At 45.4% G+C, this 20,162-nt stretch overlaps 1 protein-coding gene across 1 annotated transcript; it reads right to left on the bottom strand.

Annotated features, from left to right (window-relative positions):
- Nucleotides 1–18,135: 18,135 nt before the first annotated feature.
- On the bottom strand, nt 18,136–19,753 carry TMEM178A (transmembrane protein 178A; the record flags this gene model as incomplete). The annotated part of the gene is given in 3 exon segments (XM_082306361.1): nt 18,136–18,262; nt 18,264–18,375; nt 19,648–19,753. Coding segments are annotated over 3 exon segments (345 nt in total).
- Nucleotides 19,754–20,162: the final 409 nt, after the last annotated feature.

Genomic DNA, 20,162 nt, shown 5'->3' with positions numbered 1-20,162 from the left:
AATTTAGAGGAAAAAGTGATCTTCAGTTCTAGGAGAGACATCCACCTGCAACTACACGGGTTTCTTTTGCAGCAAGCAGGCAACAAAACAGCACAAACCTACACTTACTTTTAAAATTTCAATAGACCGAACTCATTTCAAACCATCTTTTGGGCAGGCTCCCTTTAGCAGCAGTGGTTTTAAACATGCTGCTTAAGACGTGAGGTGCTCACACCAGAATAATGTCAAAGTTGCTTCCTGCCCTTGGAAATCTTTCTGTCCGCTCAGCTCTCATAAGGCATTTAACTATGCTCAGCGAGAGGTGACAAGCTTCTAGCGCATTCCTGATAAAAGTCCTTGCTCTGATCTCTACCCAAAATTCAGCTTGCTTCCAAGCCTCCACCTTTCCGCCTCCCTCCTGCAAGGACGTGGACAGCTCAAGGTGCCCTTTGTAAGAAGAGGCCTGAAGAACCATGAGAAATGCTCCAGTCCCAGACTTTGGGGGACTGGCCTTTGTTCCCCAGTCCACAGAGGATATGCCAGTTGTTGCTACAAACACACCATCTTAATTTTTTCCCCATCTAATATTTGGCTTTACTCTTAGTCACATCTCACCTGGATCCCACTGGTGCTGTAGGGAGGAGCTAGGGGAGGACCATCAGCCTCCAAACAGTTCAATAGAAACTCCTATCCTTTTTTTTCCGAGTTGAGAAAATGTTCCTACCCACACCCATACCGCACTGGCAAGTCTTGCCTCAAAGCGTGCAGGTGGGGAGGACGAGCAGCGCATAGGCTAAGGGTCAAGTAGCAGGTGTCTGCTTGAATTCAGGCTTAGAGGATAGCGTAGGAACCAAGCCAGCTCCTTCCCGGGCTGAAGCAATGCCTGTGGATAATCCCATTACACATTTTTCTTTCTAACCCATGAACGAAAAAGCCTTTCTTTAATATTCAGCTGAAGAGGTACCCAACATGCCCCTAAGCTGCTGAAAATGCTGAGGCACAGGCACTGCCCACCTCCCCACCAGAGATTCACCTGCACCCTTACTTATGTCTACCCTCTCACAAGGCAGCTCTTAACTTTGGATTACTTTTACTCCTTTCTCCTTCCTTTCTCCCCATATCAACTACCTCTCCTAAATCCCAACCTCTAGAAACATGCTAAAATGAAAGCACTGGTTTATTCATGTCCTACGGGAGCAGAACAAGTGAGCATCTTCCTCCAAAACCCTTCAGACAAATGAACACAGGGCAGTGCATACACCAACAACTCTAGCACAGGAAAAAGACAAAACAGATAGCAATGCATGGGTTTTTAGCATAGAATCATAGAATCATAGAATCGTTAAGGTTGGAAAAGACCCTTAAGATCATCGAGTCCAACCGTTAACCTATCACTGCCAAGTCCACCACTAAACCATGTCCTCAAGCACCACGTACACGATACAAGAGCACCGTACCCTTACTGGCACGATGTCAGCACACGGTAGAGGAGATGGTAGCAATTCCTAGAGCAACTGTGCTCAAGTACGGGCAGGGAGCTGGAGGGCAGAACAGGAAAACAGTGCGAGGATGCAGCAGGAGAGGGGAAAGTAATGCAGGAGGGCTGACATGCAAGAAGGCGGCAGCACCGAATGGTTTTTAAAACAGCCAAAGGCTCAAAAAGCACATGCAATTTCATGATGTATTCAGAGGCTTTGTTTCTAACTTTTTGTTCACTAGCCAATGTTTTGTTACTTTTAATAAATAATATTTCTTTGCATCTATTTTACATTGTCTCAGAAATAGCAACAGTAAGCACTAAACTAATCATATTTAAAAGATGAGCTGCAGCTTCCAACAGGTTTTACCTTAAACAGGCAAGAGATATTAGGTTTCCCTGCCCTGTGTCAGCAATAGTGAAAGAATTATGACTTGTACCTCCTCGCTTCATCAGTGCGGTTAAAAGGACAGCCACATGGTTATTAAAGCTTATTCACAGACTTTCTCCTTGTCTCCCATCCACCATCAGATACTTTAGAGGTGTCTACTATGAGCATCCATTCTACTCCAGCCAGAACACTTGTGCAGAAAATATGCACAAAAGTGCATGTTGTTGCCTTCTAAAACAGTTTAAATTTTAACATTTCTCAGTTACTTCTTTCATATCTGAAAATTGCTGTCAAAGCAGTTGACTTGTGCAAGATTTTAAGCAACGTGACAAGCATAGTAAATATTTTAAAAAACTTTTCCCCATGACTAAGGCCGTTAAAGGTAATTCTTCCTGTCTTGCTTGCTCAATTACTTCTCTTTTAAGCAGAACTTGTGTCAGAATCTGCTTACAACTTAGTTAAAAATTCTGTTTTTCTAGGCAGCTCCCCAGCCCTTCCCATTCTTTTACAACATCACTGTTCCCTGCGTGCCCAGGGAACAAGTCTCAGGCACAGAATTTGCTCTCTTCCCTCATCTGTTGCAAGATAAGAAATCCATACAGCCCATGAATTCAGGGATAATAGCATCGACACAGCAGACGATGGAGAAGGTATTCACTGAAGCTCTGAGCTGCACGTAGGAACCACATGGACTCCCCTCCTCCCACACACCTTTCCTTCCAGCAGACAGTAACTTTTCTTCTTCATTAAAGCGCTGTTGTCTTCTACTGCATCTTTACCTTGCACACTTTTCCGAGAGGAATTCCACTGGACATACAGACAGTAAGTGTACAAAAATGGAATTTGAGAAGTGCTGAAGTGAGAACTTTCACATGAGCTTTATTAACAGGAGGGCACAATTTTTTTCAGTTATACTACCTACGCAACGAGGATAAGGTGTGACGAATTTTTTTTTTCCTAACTGTAGGAAGTAGAAGAATTTCTGCTAGAAATACAAATTTACCAATACAAGTACGTGATTAAATCGCTCCCCTACGTTCACACATCAGCCTTCACAAGAAAGGACACACCACTGTTGTGTAGCGATGCCCAAGCTGGCAACCGCTGCAGTGTTGTCATGGGCATGGTAGCACAGGAGGCTGCAAGTGACAAAGTGACAAGAAATCCACTTTAGTGGTCAGCCGTACCTTGTGCTCTGCCATAGCGTACTCTATCAGGAGCACACTTAGAGTTGCAGGTCATCCGTAACGAGTCATTTTCTTCTGCACAGGTCAATATGATCTCCCATGGAAAACTGTGAAGCCTTTATACGTGCTTTTATAAAAAGGCAAAAACAGACATTCTTTATCAGGCAGGAAGCAAAGGGTTCTTTAAAACTGTTTAATTACATGTTTCAGGCAAGCACAGACAATGCAGCAGATTTCCCACCACTGAATATTTACATTCTTTTCTCTAGGCTTGAACTGTTCATTGAGTGTCTTTCAGTCAACATCCTTGCTCAGTTGCTTTTGCTGCTAAGAAGGGTGCTGGAAGAGAAGTATTGCAGGAAACATCATTCCATCAAGGCATGATTTTCTGTGGGTTTTTTCTCCTTTAAGAACCACCTGCTAGTAGTTCAAGATAGTCTGGGAGAATCCTGCCTTCCGAGATGCCATCGAGAATGCATTGAAACCAAGCAGTGTGTTGAAGTCCTAGAAATACTTACATCCATACCAATATGAATGTTGTAGAGCTGAAATTCTGTTTTGCACTGGCACTGCCACTGATGCCTGGTTTCTGTTAGGACAGTTTTACACCAGTTTTTTTGTTCTTTTTTCATTAGCCTTTGGGCCTCTTTCTCCATTTTCTTTCATCGGTGTGCTGCTGCTCTTTTTTTCTGCTTTCTGCTATCTTCTGTTGTCTGTAATTAAAGAAAACAGGAATTGCTAAAAAACAGGGGTCCAATTTTCAGCACAGTCGTACTTTAAGCTCCTGTCAATAAACAGGTTATTATAACTAATAAAAAGAGAACCTCAGCCTACTGTAGTTAGGCTCAGAACGGTTATTCTTTCATTGTGCTGAAATTCCTCAGATTAATCTAGTCTTAGGCAGTATATTTGTCCAAATATTTTACATTCTCAAAGCCACTCAATTCTCAAAGATTCAGAGTAAGTGAATCAGGGAGAGTGCAGGACAGTTAAAAGACCTAAAGCTATTTAGACAAATCTATCTAATGCTTCGAGGAACAAAATTATCCATCTTTTCCAATTCAGACCAAAACAATTTGACTTGTCTAGGACACTGACTTGTGTCCCCCCTTTCCCTCAGCAGAGGCATCAGTAGCTATCCTCTTTGTACTGCAAGTACTACAAACATTTTCCTCCTGATCAGATGAGATGATAACTTCTAATATTCCCTTTCACGTCTTCAGGGTTGGTGTTGTACTCTATTGTTCAGTGCAAATATCAACAATAGCCTTTAAGGAAATAAAAAAAATAATTTTAAAATCTTCGGTTGTGTATCCTTTTAGCATTATTTCTTATCACTGCTATAAAACCCCAGACGTCATTATCTGCTAGCTCAGGGAATCTGCCTACAGAAATAGGTTTCCAATTTCAACACATATATAGCTGACTAGAGTGAAGGAAAGATATCAACCCCAAAATCCACTCATTCCCCCACTTCAGCAAGAACAGGGCACTGAGCGATCCATACTCCAAGTGGCACATCGCAGCTCTCCCTGCATTGCATAAGGAGTAATAGAATGGTGTAAGGAGGTCACTCCTGCTTTGGATTCAGCTCATTTGGTATGAAAAACTTGTCAAATTGCTTGCAAGAGCACTTAAAAATGAAGCTTCATTAATTTGAAAAGGTGAAATTCAGCACAGATTCGGTAAGAATAAAGAATTGCTTCTGAAAAGAGAATAAAGAATTCTAATTGACAAGGCAGTAAGCAGCTAACTTTCAACATATCTAAATTACCTGTGCACATCCACTCCAGTGTGTAAAGCAGACAGAATTAAAAACTATCATCACCTGAAGCAACTTTCTCTGACAGATTCCAACAGTGGAAAAACTGGACACACAAAACTTAGAAATATTTGAGGTACAAAGACTACACATTGTCTTTGCATTGGACAGGAGACGGACTGCACTTCATCAATAACTTCATGGCTTCCCTGGATTGATTATTAATGGCTAGAAGTTTCCCTATACTCTATTAAGCTGCTCTGCTGTCTGTCATGGAAGAATGAAATTAGTCGTTCGCATCAGGAGCTACCTCCCAGGTTAACAGAAGTCCCAACTTTCTTTTTGAGCTCATGACCCCGCTATTCTACACTCCACCAGAAGGCCGGAGAGGTGACAGTGCTGCCAGTCCAGCATACGCAGGGTAATAATATTTGCCACTTTACAGGCACAGATTTTCTTAGACTCCCCACCGCTCTGGACTGATGCAGAAGGGAAGAAGCTCCGTGTACACTAGCCGGCGTATGGAGCCAGGGGAGCTCCACGAAGCCGTGGGAGGTCTTAAGCAGTGCTGCTATTCACTTGCAGTCCCGACGGGAGGAAAGCCATAGCAGACCATGTTTCTTCTCCCCCCATAAGCTGCACGACACAGAATTCCTCTGCACAGAGAAGTGGTTTCCATGCCCTCTGCTGGCTGAGTCATTTTGTTGGACTTCAGTAGCATCCAAATGAGAGGAGACCTTCACATTACCTCAGACAGAGGAACTGAAGTCACCGAAAAAGAAATACAAGTAGCTTACCACAAAGTGATTACCTTTTCACTTCTCTTTTACTTGGTCATTATTGCAAACACTGATCTCTATTCCAAACTTCCTGTGTGGATTCAACATCAAGTTACTACCTTTCAGGCTTGGAAAGGTTTCATTTCTCAATAAAGAGGCTCCTGTGACGAACTGCAGCAATACCTGATGCCCTTTTTCTGGGTTCCAAAGCAAGGAGTTCAGCAGAGTTTGGATGGAAAGATGCCAGGTGTTTAAGCCAGGGAAGTATTCATTCCTGCATCAGCCTTGCTTTGCATTCCTAACACAACTTACGTCCAGAAAAACCTAACTCATTGGTTAGCAGAACGCTAATCATCAGCAGCACACTCTTAGCAGACCTTCTTATTCCAGCATGTTTTTACTTACTGTATACCTTCTGAATAACTGTAAGAAGAATGATTTCATACTGCTGTTTTACTTAAACACAATTAAAAATGCACAAAAAAACACGTTCACACGCTAGACATTTTATACATAGCTGCTTATTAAACCAAGGAGCATTTAGCTTAAATGTTCCAGCTGGGGAAAAAAAAAAAAAATCATTGGTCTTAGAAAGTCTAAAGGTGCAGACAGGTATCTACAATTTGCAGAAGAAACCAAGTTCTAACTAACTTCAATTAACTGAAAATCCAACTTACGGGAAAATCCTGCTTATTGTCCACTATGCTGATTCATCACTGACTGGAAAATTTGGATGCATCCCAGCCCAGAACCTGCTGGGGAGTGGGGAAGAAGCAGACTACAGGAACGTCTCAGGCACCGGTAGCCTGCGCCTCAGCACTGCCTTCCAGCAGGCTTTGATTGCCAGGAAGCCATATTTGGCTTCCTCTACATGCTTATTTCAGCTGTTACACATGCATTTGAAGCCACCAGAGAGAAGGCCACAGGATAGACTCTTCCCTGCTACTCAACAGGCCACAGCCCATTTTTGCAGGATTGATCAGCACTCCATTACTACACAAAAACTATCCCAGTCTAAGACACTTCTGAATACTAACTGAGCACCAGCAGGTACCCAGACACAGCTAGCGAAGGGAGATCCTTACTTTTTCTGCACATTCATTTCATTCTCAATAAGCACTGCTGGACTACAGTCAGCATTAAGACTCTGGAGGGTTAGGGGGACTTTGTCCCCCATTTAGCAGTCTGAAATCTGCAGATCATTTTGTAGACCGAGAGGCAGTCTTCTAGCATTAAGCTGAGACTCCAGGTCAGTTCCTTACTACAGTCTGTTGAAAACAGAGCCAGGCCTATCACGTACTATCCTTAAGTTTTATGCTAAATGTCAGATGTTAATTACACCACAGATGTTGACAAATGGAGTTTGTGGGAAAACTCCACCGCTATCACCCCACCAGAGATCTCTCTCACTAAGTATTCTAGAGCATGAACCTGGCAATTGGCAGACAAAACACCTTGGACCATCCTGGGAACAGCCACTACACCAATTTTACACTCCACAAATAAGCCGGCATATGCACACACCAGATTATTTTTAGTAGCTAATTTGTGTGAGACAAGTCCCTGCTTCGGAAAGCATATGTCAAAAAACCCATGTAGACTTCAGGCAGGCAGAGGGCCATTCAGTGTTGTGATGGGGTTGGAGTCTGACTCCTACCTCTTGAGAGCCTGATGGTGTGCATCTGAATATGCTCCACCTCTGTCCTTCCATGTATACTGCTCATTTTATACTTTCATATTTCATCCTGCTTCTTTTACTCCGGTGCTTTGTGTTGCCCAGTTGTTCCAGAAGGATGTTGTGACTCTCCTGTTAGCAACGATTCTGACGGGGCGGTGAGCCCTTGCACCTCGCTGGTCCAGCTGCCCGAGTCAGAACGGTGGTTGTGCTTGTCAACGGAGAGAGGTGAGATCCTCCAGACAGCGGCTCAGAGTAGTGGGATGACTGGAGGAAGCCTAAATTGGTCTGTCCTTCTGACTCATCCTCCAGAGGAGCCTCCTTCTCTCCATTTAAGACAGAAAGAGCCTTAGCAGGTGGAAGCTAGGTGATCTCTTCCCTTTGGCGTCTGTCAGCAACTTTCATTAATGCATAAAACGCCCCGCAGTTACAAGACCAGTCACGCAAAGAAGACCAAAGCAACACTTAGGGGGTCAAAAAATGTGGGGGATACAAGCAGAACAGGAGATGATCCTGCAACATTCTGAATTTCTGAATTCATTGCATGTCTATTCCGGGTGGCGGCGGCGTGGGCTGTGCCGCTGCCTGCATGGGGCCCCATGGGTCAGGTCTGGGTCTGCGTCTGGGTGGGAAGGGACCCCTAAGGCCTGTCTGGTGCCGCCCCTACCGTGGGCAGGGACATCTGCCCCTTGGCCAGGCCATGTCCCCTCGCCACCCATGGTGAGCTGGGGTCTGCGCTGCCCACCTCCCTGCGGAGGGGCGAGCGGGTGTGAGGGGCTGCGGGGCTGCTGGCAGCGCTCGCCCAAAACACCCTCCTGGGGGGGTCTGGTTGCGGGTTTCCCCCGGTGGCGGACGGCGTCTCAGGAAAGGTCTTCTTCAGCACAGCGGCGGAGCGGGGCGAGCTGAGGCAACGCGGCTCTGGAGAGCAACCGCGGCGGCTGCTGAAGAAACGCCCCCGCTTGCGGGTGCTGGAGATACTGGTAGGGCCCTGGCTGCTGCCCTCGGGGCACCCTCGGGGTGCTCACGGGGGGCTGAGCGACGGGAAGCCCCTGTGCAGGTCCTGGTGGTAGAGTTAATATTGGATGTGTCTGATGTATTTCCTACAGCTGTGGGTGTAATTGACAGGAATCAACTCTGAAGTGTCCTTCGGCTGGAGCTGCACGGCTAGAAGGCGCGTCCCCTGGGTGGTGGATAGGGGATCCCTCTCTGGAGGGTGCACCGGATAAAATTCAAGAAGGTGCCGCGAACCAACGCAGCCTAAGGGAAGGCCACCCTGACAGAAAAACCACTGGCCCTCCAAGTCATGGGGGCTGGGCAGGAGGCCAACTACCTCCTCCCGGAAAAAAAATAAAAAGTTGCAGAAACGACGAGCATCAACTCAGAGATGGAGAAAATCAGTAATGAAGTGAGGAGGAGGAGATGGAAATGGATCGGTCATGTCTTGAGGAAAAAACCAACAGAAGACTGCGCTGTGGCCCTTGGGACTCCAGAGCACGCAGCCGTAGACCGATCGAAGTGGAAGAACGATGTTCACGCCTTGTGTGCCTCCTGGCACTGAGAGAATTCAGATTCAGAACTCTGAAGTGTCCTTCACCCAGATCTGTTTCCAATTCTTTTTTTTGTGCTGAAGAAATCTTACCAGCGTGTGTTCTGCTGGCACTGTACATGCATGTGTAACACCACCCCCACCACCCCCGAAAAGAAAAACCAAAACCCCACCCCATCCTGAACTTTTCTGGGTGGCTGTACCATTATCTTACATTGATTTTTTTTCTTTTTTTTTTTTCCTTTTTTTTTCTGTCTACAGACTTCCATTCTCAAACAGTATATCAAAACAGCAGGACTGCAGTCAACAGTTGCATGGGCCATGGCATCTCTGGCTGAAATAATTTTAAGTGAACGTTCATGGCAAAGATGTAGGGTCCCAAATGAAGTGGGGGTTGCTGCTCATTAGAGCTGGAGCTGGAAGCTTTGAAGAAGTGGGGTGATTTAATACCCCATGCTCTAATGCATGTGACCAGGGTTTGCCTTATCTGGGATCAGAGTGCACTGTCACCTGCTGTTCAACCAGATGCCTGGTGTCATCCCAGGTCCTTCTCAGGAGAGGTGTTTTTCCTTGGATGGATATATGTCTAAATGGCAAGGGTTTTTTTCACTGTCCAGGCTTCAAACCTTGGTTGCGGTTATTCTCCCAAGGGAAAACAGAAGCAAGTGTGATGTTTTCCACAGATTAATTTGGTACCATTATCCGCCTGCAGTCCACTCATAATTTGTTTCCCTCAATGTCACCTCAAGGCTGGATGCAGCAATGCATTGTCTTTACTGAAATTATCCATGGTTTTTACCATATTCTCTTAAAAGCAAGTTTGGCCTGGTAAACCAGTGATTATTTTTACCTATGTTGGATTCAGTGGGAATATGTAGGTGATCTGTACATCCCTGAGCAAGCTTTGTCCCGGGAGAGGAGTCTGTCTTGCTTGGGATGCAATAACCCTTTTGTTTCTGTAGGCGGATGCCTTTGTGCTGGATCCCATGTGTGGGCTAGGAGTGATACTGCTGGAAGCTGCCAAAGAGTGCCCTGTGAGCATCACAGTCACCATAGGCAGGACCTTTGCAAGATGGCATGTAGTTGCACCAAGAAAAAAATCTGTCCCACAGTTACACCAAAGTCCATTATTGGAAAGCTGGAATCAACCTGATCTTTCTAGATAGTTAAAAGCATTTTAGTGCAATCATTCTTCCACAGGAATGTGAAAATCCTACATACTTGCGCAGGCGGGTGCTGGGAGCCCTGTATTTATACCGCAGGGTTTGTGTGAGGCAACCGTGGACTTTTAAAACTGTCTGGGCTTATCCTGGGTTCGGAGGTGTCAATGCGACAGTACAGTCTCAGTATTAGAGGCAGCGTGGCTGTTAGCTGGGGTCTTGCTGTTAGGACATAGCCTCAATATTTCTGTAAGTTACAAGTGTCTTGAGCAGACCAGAGCATGAAAGGGGTGAAGACAGCACATACTTCCCCCATTCCTCTGTCCTCTGGGTCTGTATATTGCTCTGTGTAATGGTACGAGATGTCGCAGGAAGAGATTTGTCTTGGAAGACATTTAGATTTTATAAAATAAACACATCTGCTTGTCAACTAAATGACTTTTCTCTTTTTGTCTGAACAGGAAGCCTGGGGGGTGCTGATATAAGTGATTCACTTACTTATAGAGGGTGCAGACGTGAATATTAGGACTGCAGGCTTGATGGATAAGATTGAGTTACTTAAAGCTTCTGTGAAAGGTATGTCTGTAGGCTTTCCAAGTGAGACATGTTTGAAGCTTTTTGTGGTTCTGGGATTATACGGGTGGTGTACGTTCTCTTGAGGTGGTGTGTAGTAGAGCTAACTCTCAACAAATAGCTGAGTAGTGATTCTGTAGTGCTAGCGAATGGGTAATTATTTGTTGTCCCCTCCCCACCCCTGGGAACTTCAGCAAGAATAAACTCAGCAGAAGACAATGAAAATAATAATTGTCAGACGTGGGCAGGAGTTGTCTGTGTCAAAGTTAAATGTGTGAATACCACAAAGAGTACATACCATGTGAGAGTTTTTTGTGTCTTACGGGAACACAGCAATCCAGATAAAATGTTGCTTGTAACTTAAATGTACCAAATGAGTAATAGTGGGGACTCATTAAGCTCAGTGTTGAATTGTTAATGTTTCGCAGCAGAAGTATTTTAAATGCTGATGCCTTTTTCCTGGAGAGGGAATCTGTTTGACGTCAGTTCATGAGCTAGTCTGGGGAGAAGGTAATAATTTTATGACCTTATTCTGGACCTCAAAGCCTGAGTCTAAATTAGTCTTATATGAAATTCATGACAGACAAAAGCTGGGTGTTTTTCCCTGTGCATGGGTGATGAAGTATGCTTTTTTTTTTTTCCCTTGCAATATCTATTTCTTAGAAGAATGGTAGGAAATATTACTATTTATTTTTTATAAGAATATATATAGCTTTATTTCTTCCTTAAAAGCTGTGATTGGCCTTGGCTTCTAGGATAATGGAAGGTACTTTGATATAAAGCTTTTCTAATACTGAACAAGTAATTGGTGTCTTTGTCACTGGTCAGAAGCTGTTTTTTCTGCATGTTTTGAGAAGGACTGTAGGTTACTTGTCCTTCCATTTAGAGATAAAATTATAGTGCTGCAAGTGTGGCTCCAAGGATGGTCCAAGAGCGATCTCCAGCTACTTCTGCAGAGGCTGGCATAGAATCACAGCAGGGTTTAGGTGGGAAGGGACTGCTGGAGGTCCTTAGTCCTGTCATCTGCTCGGAGAGGGGCTACCCCAGAGCTGGGTCAGGTTGCTCAGGGCCTTGTCCAGTCGAGTTTTGAGCATCCTGAGGGATGGAGAACCCTTTCCCATGCTGGCAACGCTCTGGCCAGCACAGCCTGGTATGTGGCCAGCCTTCGTCACCACAAGGGTGCAGTGCTGCCTCATGGTCAAGAAAACTGACTGTTCCCAGGATGCAGAAACTCTGGGGAGACAGTTCAAAGACACTAGCTCCGACAGAATCCAAGTGATTCTGGCTGTAACCAGATTCTTGGGGGGGGGGGAAAGGGGAAAGGGGGATGGAGACGAATTTAACACATGGTTCCTTGCCATTCATACATGTGCATCTGGACATCTGCGCTAAGTGCTTGCAGGCTTAGCTCTTCTTTTCCATTTTGCTTGTAAAGATGTACTGTGTGTTGAGAAGCCTCAGTTAGTTTGGAACCATGCAGTCCCCTGTTTGGAGAGTCGTGCTATTGGGGCAAGCATATCACCAGTAACAGTGAATCTATGAGCTAAACCACACTCAGGCATTTGACTCTTCCCAGGTTGGTGGCTTTGTAGTGCCATTTGTGAGAATAAGTACAGAAGGAGCTATGAATCTGAGTGCATAACCTGCAAAAGCTCTGGCAGACAGTTTTGTAAGGTGAATGAGGGCTGCTGTTCATTTTTCACGTAGTCAGATGTAAAGACCTGCCTTTATTCTGCTGCATTGCTGCTGCCTTCAGAAAGCTTTAACACTGTGATTTTGGATATTCCGTTTGGGAAGAAGTTCAAGATCACAAAAGACATACAGCTCCTTCCAGATATGATCCAGGAAATGAAGAGGTACGTGTGGCCTTTGACGTGCTTGGGGTTTGGTGTAAATGTCATGGTGGTTTGCGATTCTAAGCGTTCAGCCAGCTTCAGGTTTGCTTTATTCCAAACATTCTCCAGCTCTGTAATCTGATCCTGTGGAGGCTGTGAAAGTCCGAGTCCTTTACTTGTCCCTTAAAGGCTGTTGTGTCTTGTCTTGCAAGCTGTGAAAGTGCTGATGGCAGCACAAGCTGACAAGGAATAAGCTTGTTGTCTGAGCCATGCTCATGAATAGTTTTTTACAAGGCACGATGGTGACAGAAGGGAGAAAGAGGAGAGAATGACCTAGACAAAGTTAAAGCATGGTCAGGCAAATAAAGCAATAATCCTTTCTTGGTTGAGGTCTGCTTGTATGAAAATGATAGGCTTTCCTTTTGGGTTCACAACCCAGCTTTTATCAGCCTGCCTTGGCAGGAAGGCTCTCAGACCAGAAAATGGTGGTATGCATTTTCCTTTCTGTTAGCGTGTACTGGAATATCCAGCTAACCACCTGGTCTGCTTTTAGATGCCTCCTTTCATCTCTCACCCTGCCATTTTGCGGCAGAGTTGAGCCAAGCTGATAGTGGGCTGCTTCTAACAGGCAGTTCAAACCATCTGCCCCTTTATTTCTTTTCTTGGCTGAAAACAAGCCCTTTCTGCAGGATTGGTCTTCAACGGGTGCTGATCTCGCTCACCCAATGCAGGAATGTGGTGGGAAGATGGTGAGGAAGGTGAGGCAGCTCCACAGAATGGCAGGATAATCTTATGTCAGCTTGCGCTGAGCATCCCTCCCTTTGGCTGTGCCTCTCTTCTGGTTTCATTTGCTCTGTTGGGCCATCCTAAGCAAAATATTTCTTTGGGAAGGTGGAGGGGAGGAAGGGACCATTACCATGAGAGCTCCACCAGTAAGACTGTTCAATCCACTTGCTGTGAACAGAGCCAGGACAGTTTTTTCTTTCCCCTCTTTCAAGGCCAAGTGTAATGTTTCCTTATGTACTAAGAAAAATGGATTGCAAACAGTGGTTAATTTTCCTGTTTCCTGAGTTTGAAAGTCATTAAGGATCAGTGGAACATGGAAAGGACAGACCTTTCAAAGTTTCCAAAGGGAAAGGCCAGCTTCAGAATTTTGCCTTACCAACCTGAAAAGCTCTTGCTGCCCTGGGAAGCTGTTCCTTTGCAGACTGGTGGGAGGTTCGTGCAACCCAAAAATGGGGTTTGAAAGTGACACTGCCCTCGATCCTTGGAAGAATACCAAGAGTGAAAAAACTGCCTCCATATTCCTTGCTAACCCAATGGAAAGAACTCTTGAGGTTGGAAATGTTTGGGAGTTAGGATAGGTTCCAGTTCTCCCATTTAGGAAGAGTTATGAAGATAGGGAATTTAAATTCCATTTGGAGATGTAGGTTACTGGGTTGAACCATGACCCTTAACATGCTTATGTGTTCTATCAAATGCAGCTGGCATCTGAAGCGTCAGCAGTGTTGAGTTCTGCACAGATAAAAGAATGCCAGGCAGGATGAACACCTCACCTTTATTTTTCCTGCAATTGCCAGAGTAATTCATGTTGGAGGCACTATTGTATTGCTGCTGAGCCAAGATCTCCATAAGCGCATGGATGGCATCACCAAGTGTCCTGAAAATGACTCTCCTAATGCCATTTCTGATGGCAGAAGTGAAACCGCCACTACAAAAGCCCTGACTATTGATGGGAATTCTTCCTCCTTGGTGAATGGTGTTGAAGAATCCTTTCTTAGCAGCAGACAGACACGTTTTGGGTCTCTGGTGCCAGATGGCATCTGTGGAGTTAGTCTTGGAAAGATGGATACTTTCAATGCAACAAATACAGAAAGATCTCTTCTGCTGGCAATCGGTAGCTTTCTTGCACTATGCCTAAGTGAACTTGAATCCTGATACACTTGAAAAGCAGCATGGCAGTGATCTGATGGAACTCTGCTGATCCGAACAAACCCTGTGCCGGTTGTTAGCTCACCTCATTTTCTTTGGATGTCCTAAGGCATTGCTTTTCTCTCTTTGGTTTTTAGGAGAGGTAGAAGATGCCTACTAGTGTTTCAAATGTTTTTACTGTAATATGTTGTGATGAGACAAGAGTTCTCAAATCCTTGTTTAGGCAAAGCCTCTCAGTGTTGGGAGGAGTTTCTTCAGGAGAGAAAGACTTCATTTGCAGAACTGCAAAAACGAATGTGGTAATATTAAATGTAAATGGATTTTCACTTTCAGCAATATTTTTAGGAAGCACATCTTGTCTGAAGAAGTCTCCAGCTCTTTTTGAAGGCTGGATGTATGCTTTACCATGTGCCTTGTAGTATTACTTTAAAGCTTGTTTCTGATGAGTTTGAAACGTCGCTATTGAGATCTCTTGGAGTGGAAAATAAACTATGTTCTGTGTTAATTCTTTGCAACATTTGCATATATCTAATGGGTATGCTTTAGCTTTTTAGGGTGAAGAGACTTGTTTCCATCTAAAATAATGCTTTTCCTCACTTGGTAATGTTACTCCAAGGGCACAATGTGGAAGATGGAAAAAATTGCCAAATTGATGAACAATTAATGGTGACTTCTACCTGCGAAGAAGCACATGGAAAAATTCTCCTGAGAAGAGAGAGGTCTTAGCAGTTCTTTTAGTCTATGCAAAAGGTATTTGGAGGGGGAGGATGATCTAATTCAAGGCTTTCCCATGGCTGCTGAGCTGACAGGGAAGTATTTTTATAGAGAATTACTGCAGATTGCTTTCAGATGCTATTTCGGACAAGCATTTGCGACTTGGCAAGCTGGGATGGACTCGTGCATTGTGTTCCTCTGCTGTGATTAGTATGGAGATACGATTAGTAGTGTGTCTGGGGTCTGGGTTTTTTTTTTTTGCTTTTGTTTTTTTTTCCTTGATTCTGACAAGGTGCTTTGGCTAAGTAAGGGAAGAGACTTTTATTTTAAAGCTAATTGTATTTCAAGAGACTAAAAATTACTGTTGTTGAAAACTGCTTGTGGAGACCCCCCAACTTCATACAATGCTGAGGTGTCTTTTCAACACAGTTGTCATCCCTGTGGGAAGGGGCCTCTGGTGGCCTCCAGCCTCCCCGTTGGAGCCAATGCTAGATCACGTCAGCTAGGGCTTTGTCTAGCCAAGCCTTAAACCTCCAAGGATGGAGATCCCTGCCTCTCTGGGTATGTGTCCCAGGGGACACCACCCTCCTGGGGGAGAAGCTTTCCTTATGTGTGAGCCTCCCGAGCTGCAATCTGTGGCTGTTGTCCCTCGCTGCATTGTCTGAAGCTGCAGGCGTTTGCCTCTCTCACGTCTATAACTGCCTTTCAAGCAGTCACAGGCTCCTGGTAGATGCCCCCTCTGCCTCCTCTTCACCAGACTACCCAAGCCCAGCTCCCTCCCCTCACAGGCACTGTGCTCCAGGCCCCTAACCATTTTTGCATCCTCTGCTGACCCCTCTCCTCTTTTCCCACATTCCTCCTCTACTGGAGGACCTAACACGGGACACAAATCATCGTGAGGCCTCGCCAGCCTTGAAGAGAGTGGTTAAAAACTGCTCTTCTGGCTCTGCTAGCCATGTGGCTCCTAGTGTAGCCAGTTTGTCTTACCTGCAATGGGAACATGCTTCTGGCTAATGGTCAGTCCGTTGTCTGCTGTAACCCCAAGCCCTTCTCAGCAGGGCTGCCGCCCAGCTTGAATCGCCCAGCCCGGCCGAATGCACGGGGCTGTGTCACCCCACGCACAGAGCTCTACTCATCTCCTCCTTCAACATGGCAAGGTGCTACTTGTCATGCTGACTAAGGCCCCTCTGGGCAGAGGTTCTGCCATTCATTATGGTAGCCATCCCCCCAGTTTAGTGTCACCCATGGCTATTTGTGCTCTTCACCCAAGGTGGAACCAAGTTAAACCTTCTTGGTGTTATATCAGATGTATAAACCATCTGGAGAGAGTATTTCTGCCTTGATCTGTGTTATGACAAGACACCCACATAAACAGGTACAAGCTGACTCCAACAGGACCCAACGGTTTGCTGAGAAACACTGCTCTGTGCTCCGCGGTGAAGCCAAGCACAGAAATCCAGGCCCCAAAGCTGTGCTTAGTGCTGCTGTTGGTTTCTCCTGCCATTACTTCCTGGCATCTTGATTGCTCCCAGATCAATTAATTGATCAGTTGAGTTTTAGTCTACTTTGTATGATTGTGTTTCTTAGCCTAATTTGGCACTGACTTTTTCTGCTGTCATTTAATTGATGGCTATTGCATTAAGGCAATACTTCTCTGTTCCACCACCCTTGGTTCTCACCTCCCCTTCCTTCCTCTCCCACCCTTTTGCCCTGCAACCAATCTTTCTCTCACATCTCCCTTCTCTTCCCAGCCCTATGCTCACAATATTCTGTATCTGACCCTTTCCCCCCCACCATTCCCTTTTGTGTTCCTCTTGTACCATCCACCCTTACTGCAGAACTGGCTTTTCTGATCGCTCTGCTCTGTCAGCAGTGTCTGCTCTGTTCCTGACAGAGCCTGTGCCCTCTGCAAGGCAGCCTGGGGGACCTTCCAGGGGCCTGGCCAACTCTTTCCCTGTGCCCAGCAGGTATGAAACACTGCTCTGGCAATGAATGTATGGATGCTGTGCATCAGGGGCAACACTGGCTTTTAGGAGATGGCAGAGGATCATAGCTTTGGATGAGTTGTGACATGCATCAACATAGCACCGATGTCTCTCTGTCCGACAGATCAGCATGGCGCTCTCATCTGTTAACTCATGTCCCTGCCATTAAGCACTGGAAAATGCAAAGCCGCTCCCCTTCGAGCATCTCCCCATCCCTCTGTTGCCATGGGTGGCTTCTTGGCCCAAGTAGGAGAGATTCTCTGGAGCTCTAACCCCAGCATGCTGCACTGCCCTGTAGGGATGCTTGGTGCAAGCACTGTCCAGGCTACAACCCTCCTGGTTTATGAGCTTTCTCTGCCTTGCGGGAGACACCATTTCCAAGCCATGAAATTGCAGTTGACACAAATGCTTTTGACAGAGGCAGGCATTTTACTACAGACACTGTAGCTTGACAAATGCCTCATAACCAGAGACCATCCAGGAATGGACAGGAGTAATTTAATCCTTCTCACAGTGCAGCTCGGGTGCTCAGAATGGAAATCTTAGTTATTTATAAATTATACAGGAACTTCATATACAAAGGATACACAAAGAGACACGGGTATACACTGATTTAAAAGAAAAATATCTGTTTGGGCATTTTGGGAGGAGAGGGGCACCAAAGCCTTCCTTTAGGGTCAAGTGTGCAAGGTGCTGAATTAAAACATTACAAATGATGCCCTGAGGAAGGGGGTATAATTCTGACTAGTATTCATTTGGCAACAGTGACTTTTCCTTAATTTCTTTATGTACAGATCCTTGAGAAATAGAAATGTCCCTGAATTCTTACAGCAACTTTCCTCACCCTTTTACCTTCCAGTGCAAGTATCTTCCTCTGCATGGACTTGGCATGCTGAACTGAAGCATCTGATCCTGAGCCATCGCTGTCCTCTGAGAGCTGTCTCCTTTTCAAATCTCTCTGCTGGGCAGCATGGGAGAACAGCTTGCTGAACCGGTAAAACGTGATGATCAGATTTTGAAGAATCAGACTTTTGTGCTTGGAATCCTGAGTTTAGTTTTCTCTTCACTTCTGCTTCTTCGAGTAAGTCCTGAAAAATACTGTTCAGCCATCACTGAAGGGTGTTGGTGGCAGGTGGGCAGTCATACAGAGGAGTCTCTGGTGGACTTCAGCTGCATAATGTTGCCCCTGCTAACAAATGGGTAAGCTGTGAAAAGACACCCAGCCGCCACTGTAAATCCCAGACTGCAGCAAGCACAAAATACAGTGGCCGTATCCATGTTCTACACCATTGGGAAGATTATAGACGTATGTGGGGAGGTGGTTTAGGTCATATGATATGCTGGCTGCATAAGTGCACAGAGATATAGTGCAAAATATTCCTGTAAATGAAATAATCGCATTATTTTGAGATGAAGCATAGCATGAATAACAAAATAAATGTTAGGCCTTACTAATCAAATAACTTGCACCCAGCTTTGTTGGTATAAGTTATCTTGGGTAGCACACAGGTGATAATTACCGGCATTCATAAAGTTTTCATGTATTACCCAGTTATGCAAGGTTAAGCCCTAGCTCTGCAGTTGTGAACTTCCTCCAGCAAACTTCTTGGTTGCTACTTTTAAGAATAAGAAAGTCTGCTCTGCGACTTCAGTCGTGCCTGCCCTTCAAACAGAGCAAGGTAGCCAAAGCCTCCATCTGTGATCAGATCTGACCCACCAGACGCAATCACGTCGTGCAAGCTGGCATTGTGATGCCGAACCCCTTCTGGGGGAGCAGAGCCTGCTGCACGCCTCAGAGCAGCCAGGGGAAACTGTTTTGCGTGTGCTGCATGTAATCTGATCTGGAGGTTATAGACCAGGTAATCTACCCCCACGGGTGGCCCTCCGCATTCCTCTGCAGGGGAACCCGTCAGGCTAAGCCGCTCCCCAGCTCTCTGCTGAAACCCTTCTCCCAGCCTAGGGTTTCTGTTGGGTCACTTTTCCTTAAGCGTTTTTCATCAGGCTATGTTTTTCATTAAGCAGCTAAATTAGCCATGCACAATGAGGCTTTCCTCAGGCCTGTGCTTTCCAACTGTATTAAAAAATTATAGCTCTGCTGTGTGTTACAGCTGCTCAAATCAAAATATTTCCTCCCGGCACAAGAGAAGGTGTTGTGCTTAGCCCCGTGAGTTTGGATGGTTCAAACTCATGCTGGCTTCGTGTTCATGGATTTTACCTTCCTCCCACTCTAAAGAACCTCTAATTTTATGACTAAACCTTTTTTTTTTTTTTTTTTTTAAAGTATTCCCCTTTCCTACTTCAGTGTTAAAAGAAATATTTAGTCTACCATCAAGGACTGCAAACTGCCGCAAGGGACCATTCTGTTCTGGAAAAGAGAGAGAGCGCTTCGTATGTAAAGAGGAGGGAGCGGTTGTTTTAGCCCCGTGGTCCTTTCCTGCTGCTGCATGAGACCTAGAGCATTTTTCACAGGTTTTTTGTTTCTAATTATTGGTTATTCCACTTGTATGAGTAAGCGACTCACTTCATGCAAGGCACAGTAACTGGAGATCAGAAGGAAAAGTGTGCTCTACTTACTGGCAGCACACGCTGCCTACCCAAGGGAAACCTGGTGAAGCCTTCATCCGTAATTAGCATGCTAGAATGACGCGTTACCTGTCGTCAGGAACAGCAGACCTGCAACATGCTGGGTGGGGCTTCCCTCCCAAAAAAAGCTGACTGCTGCCACGATGCACCCACAGAGAAGAGCAGCAGCAGCCATGCCCAGGAATCCGGCTGTGATCTTTCTCAAGTCTGTTTCCACCAAACCCAAGAAATAAAGAGTGGGTGTTACCACGGACAAGCCTTCCGCTGCAGGAGAAAGTGGAGGGACACCTAGAAATAGCTGGCCCATGCCAGGCAGACCCACAGTAGGAGTAATCCCAGACCTATGAGTGAGTACCTGCAAGTAGAAAGTTATCCTGTAGCAGAGCTGCTACAAACCAGTGGTTTTGAAGTTGTGCTATAAACTTACCACTTTCATATGAACTATATAATCATACAGCTTCAGCCATATGACCTTCAGGATGTGGGTACAGCATGGATTTATGCAGACACACCGTGATACACTCTCTGTTCTCTACTTCCTTCTGGAGTTTAAATTTAACGTAACTTGGATGGACAGAAACACT

This window comes from Platalea leucorodia (genome assembly GCF_965183815.1).
Source record: "Platalea leucorodia genome assembly, chromosome: 3".
In the NCBI taxonomy this organism is placed as follows: domain Eukaryota; kingdom Metazoa; phylum Chordata; class Aves; order Pelecaniformes; family Threskiornithidae; genus Platalea; species Platalea leucorodia.
Note: the sequence above shows the minus strand (reverse complement) of the source record. Positions and strands in the feature narration are given on the sequence as shown.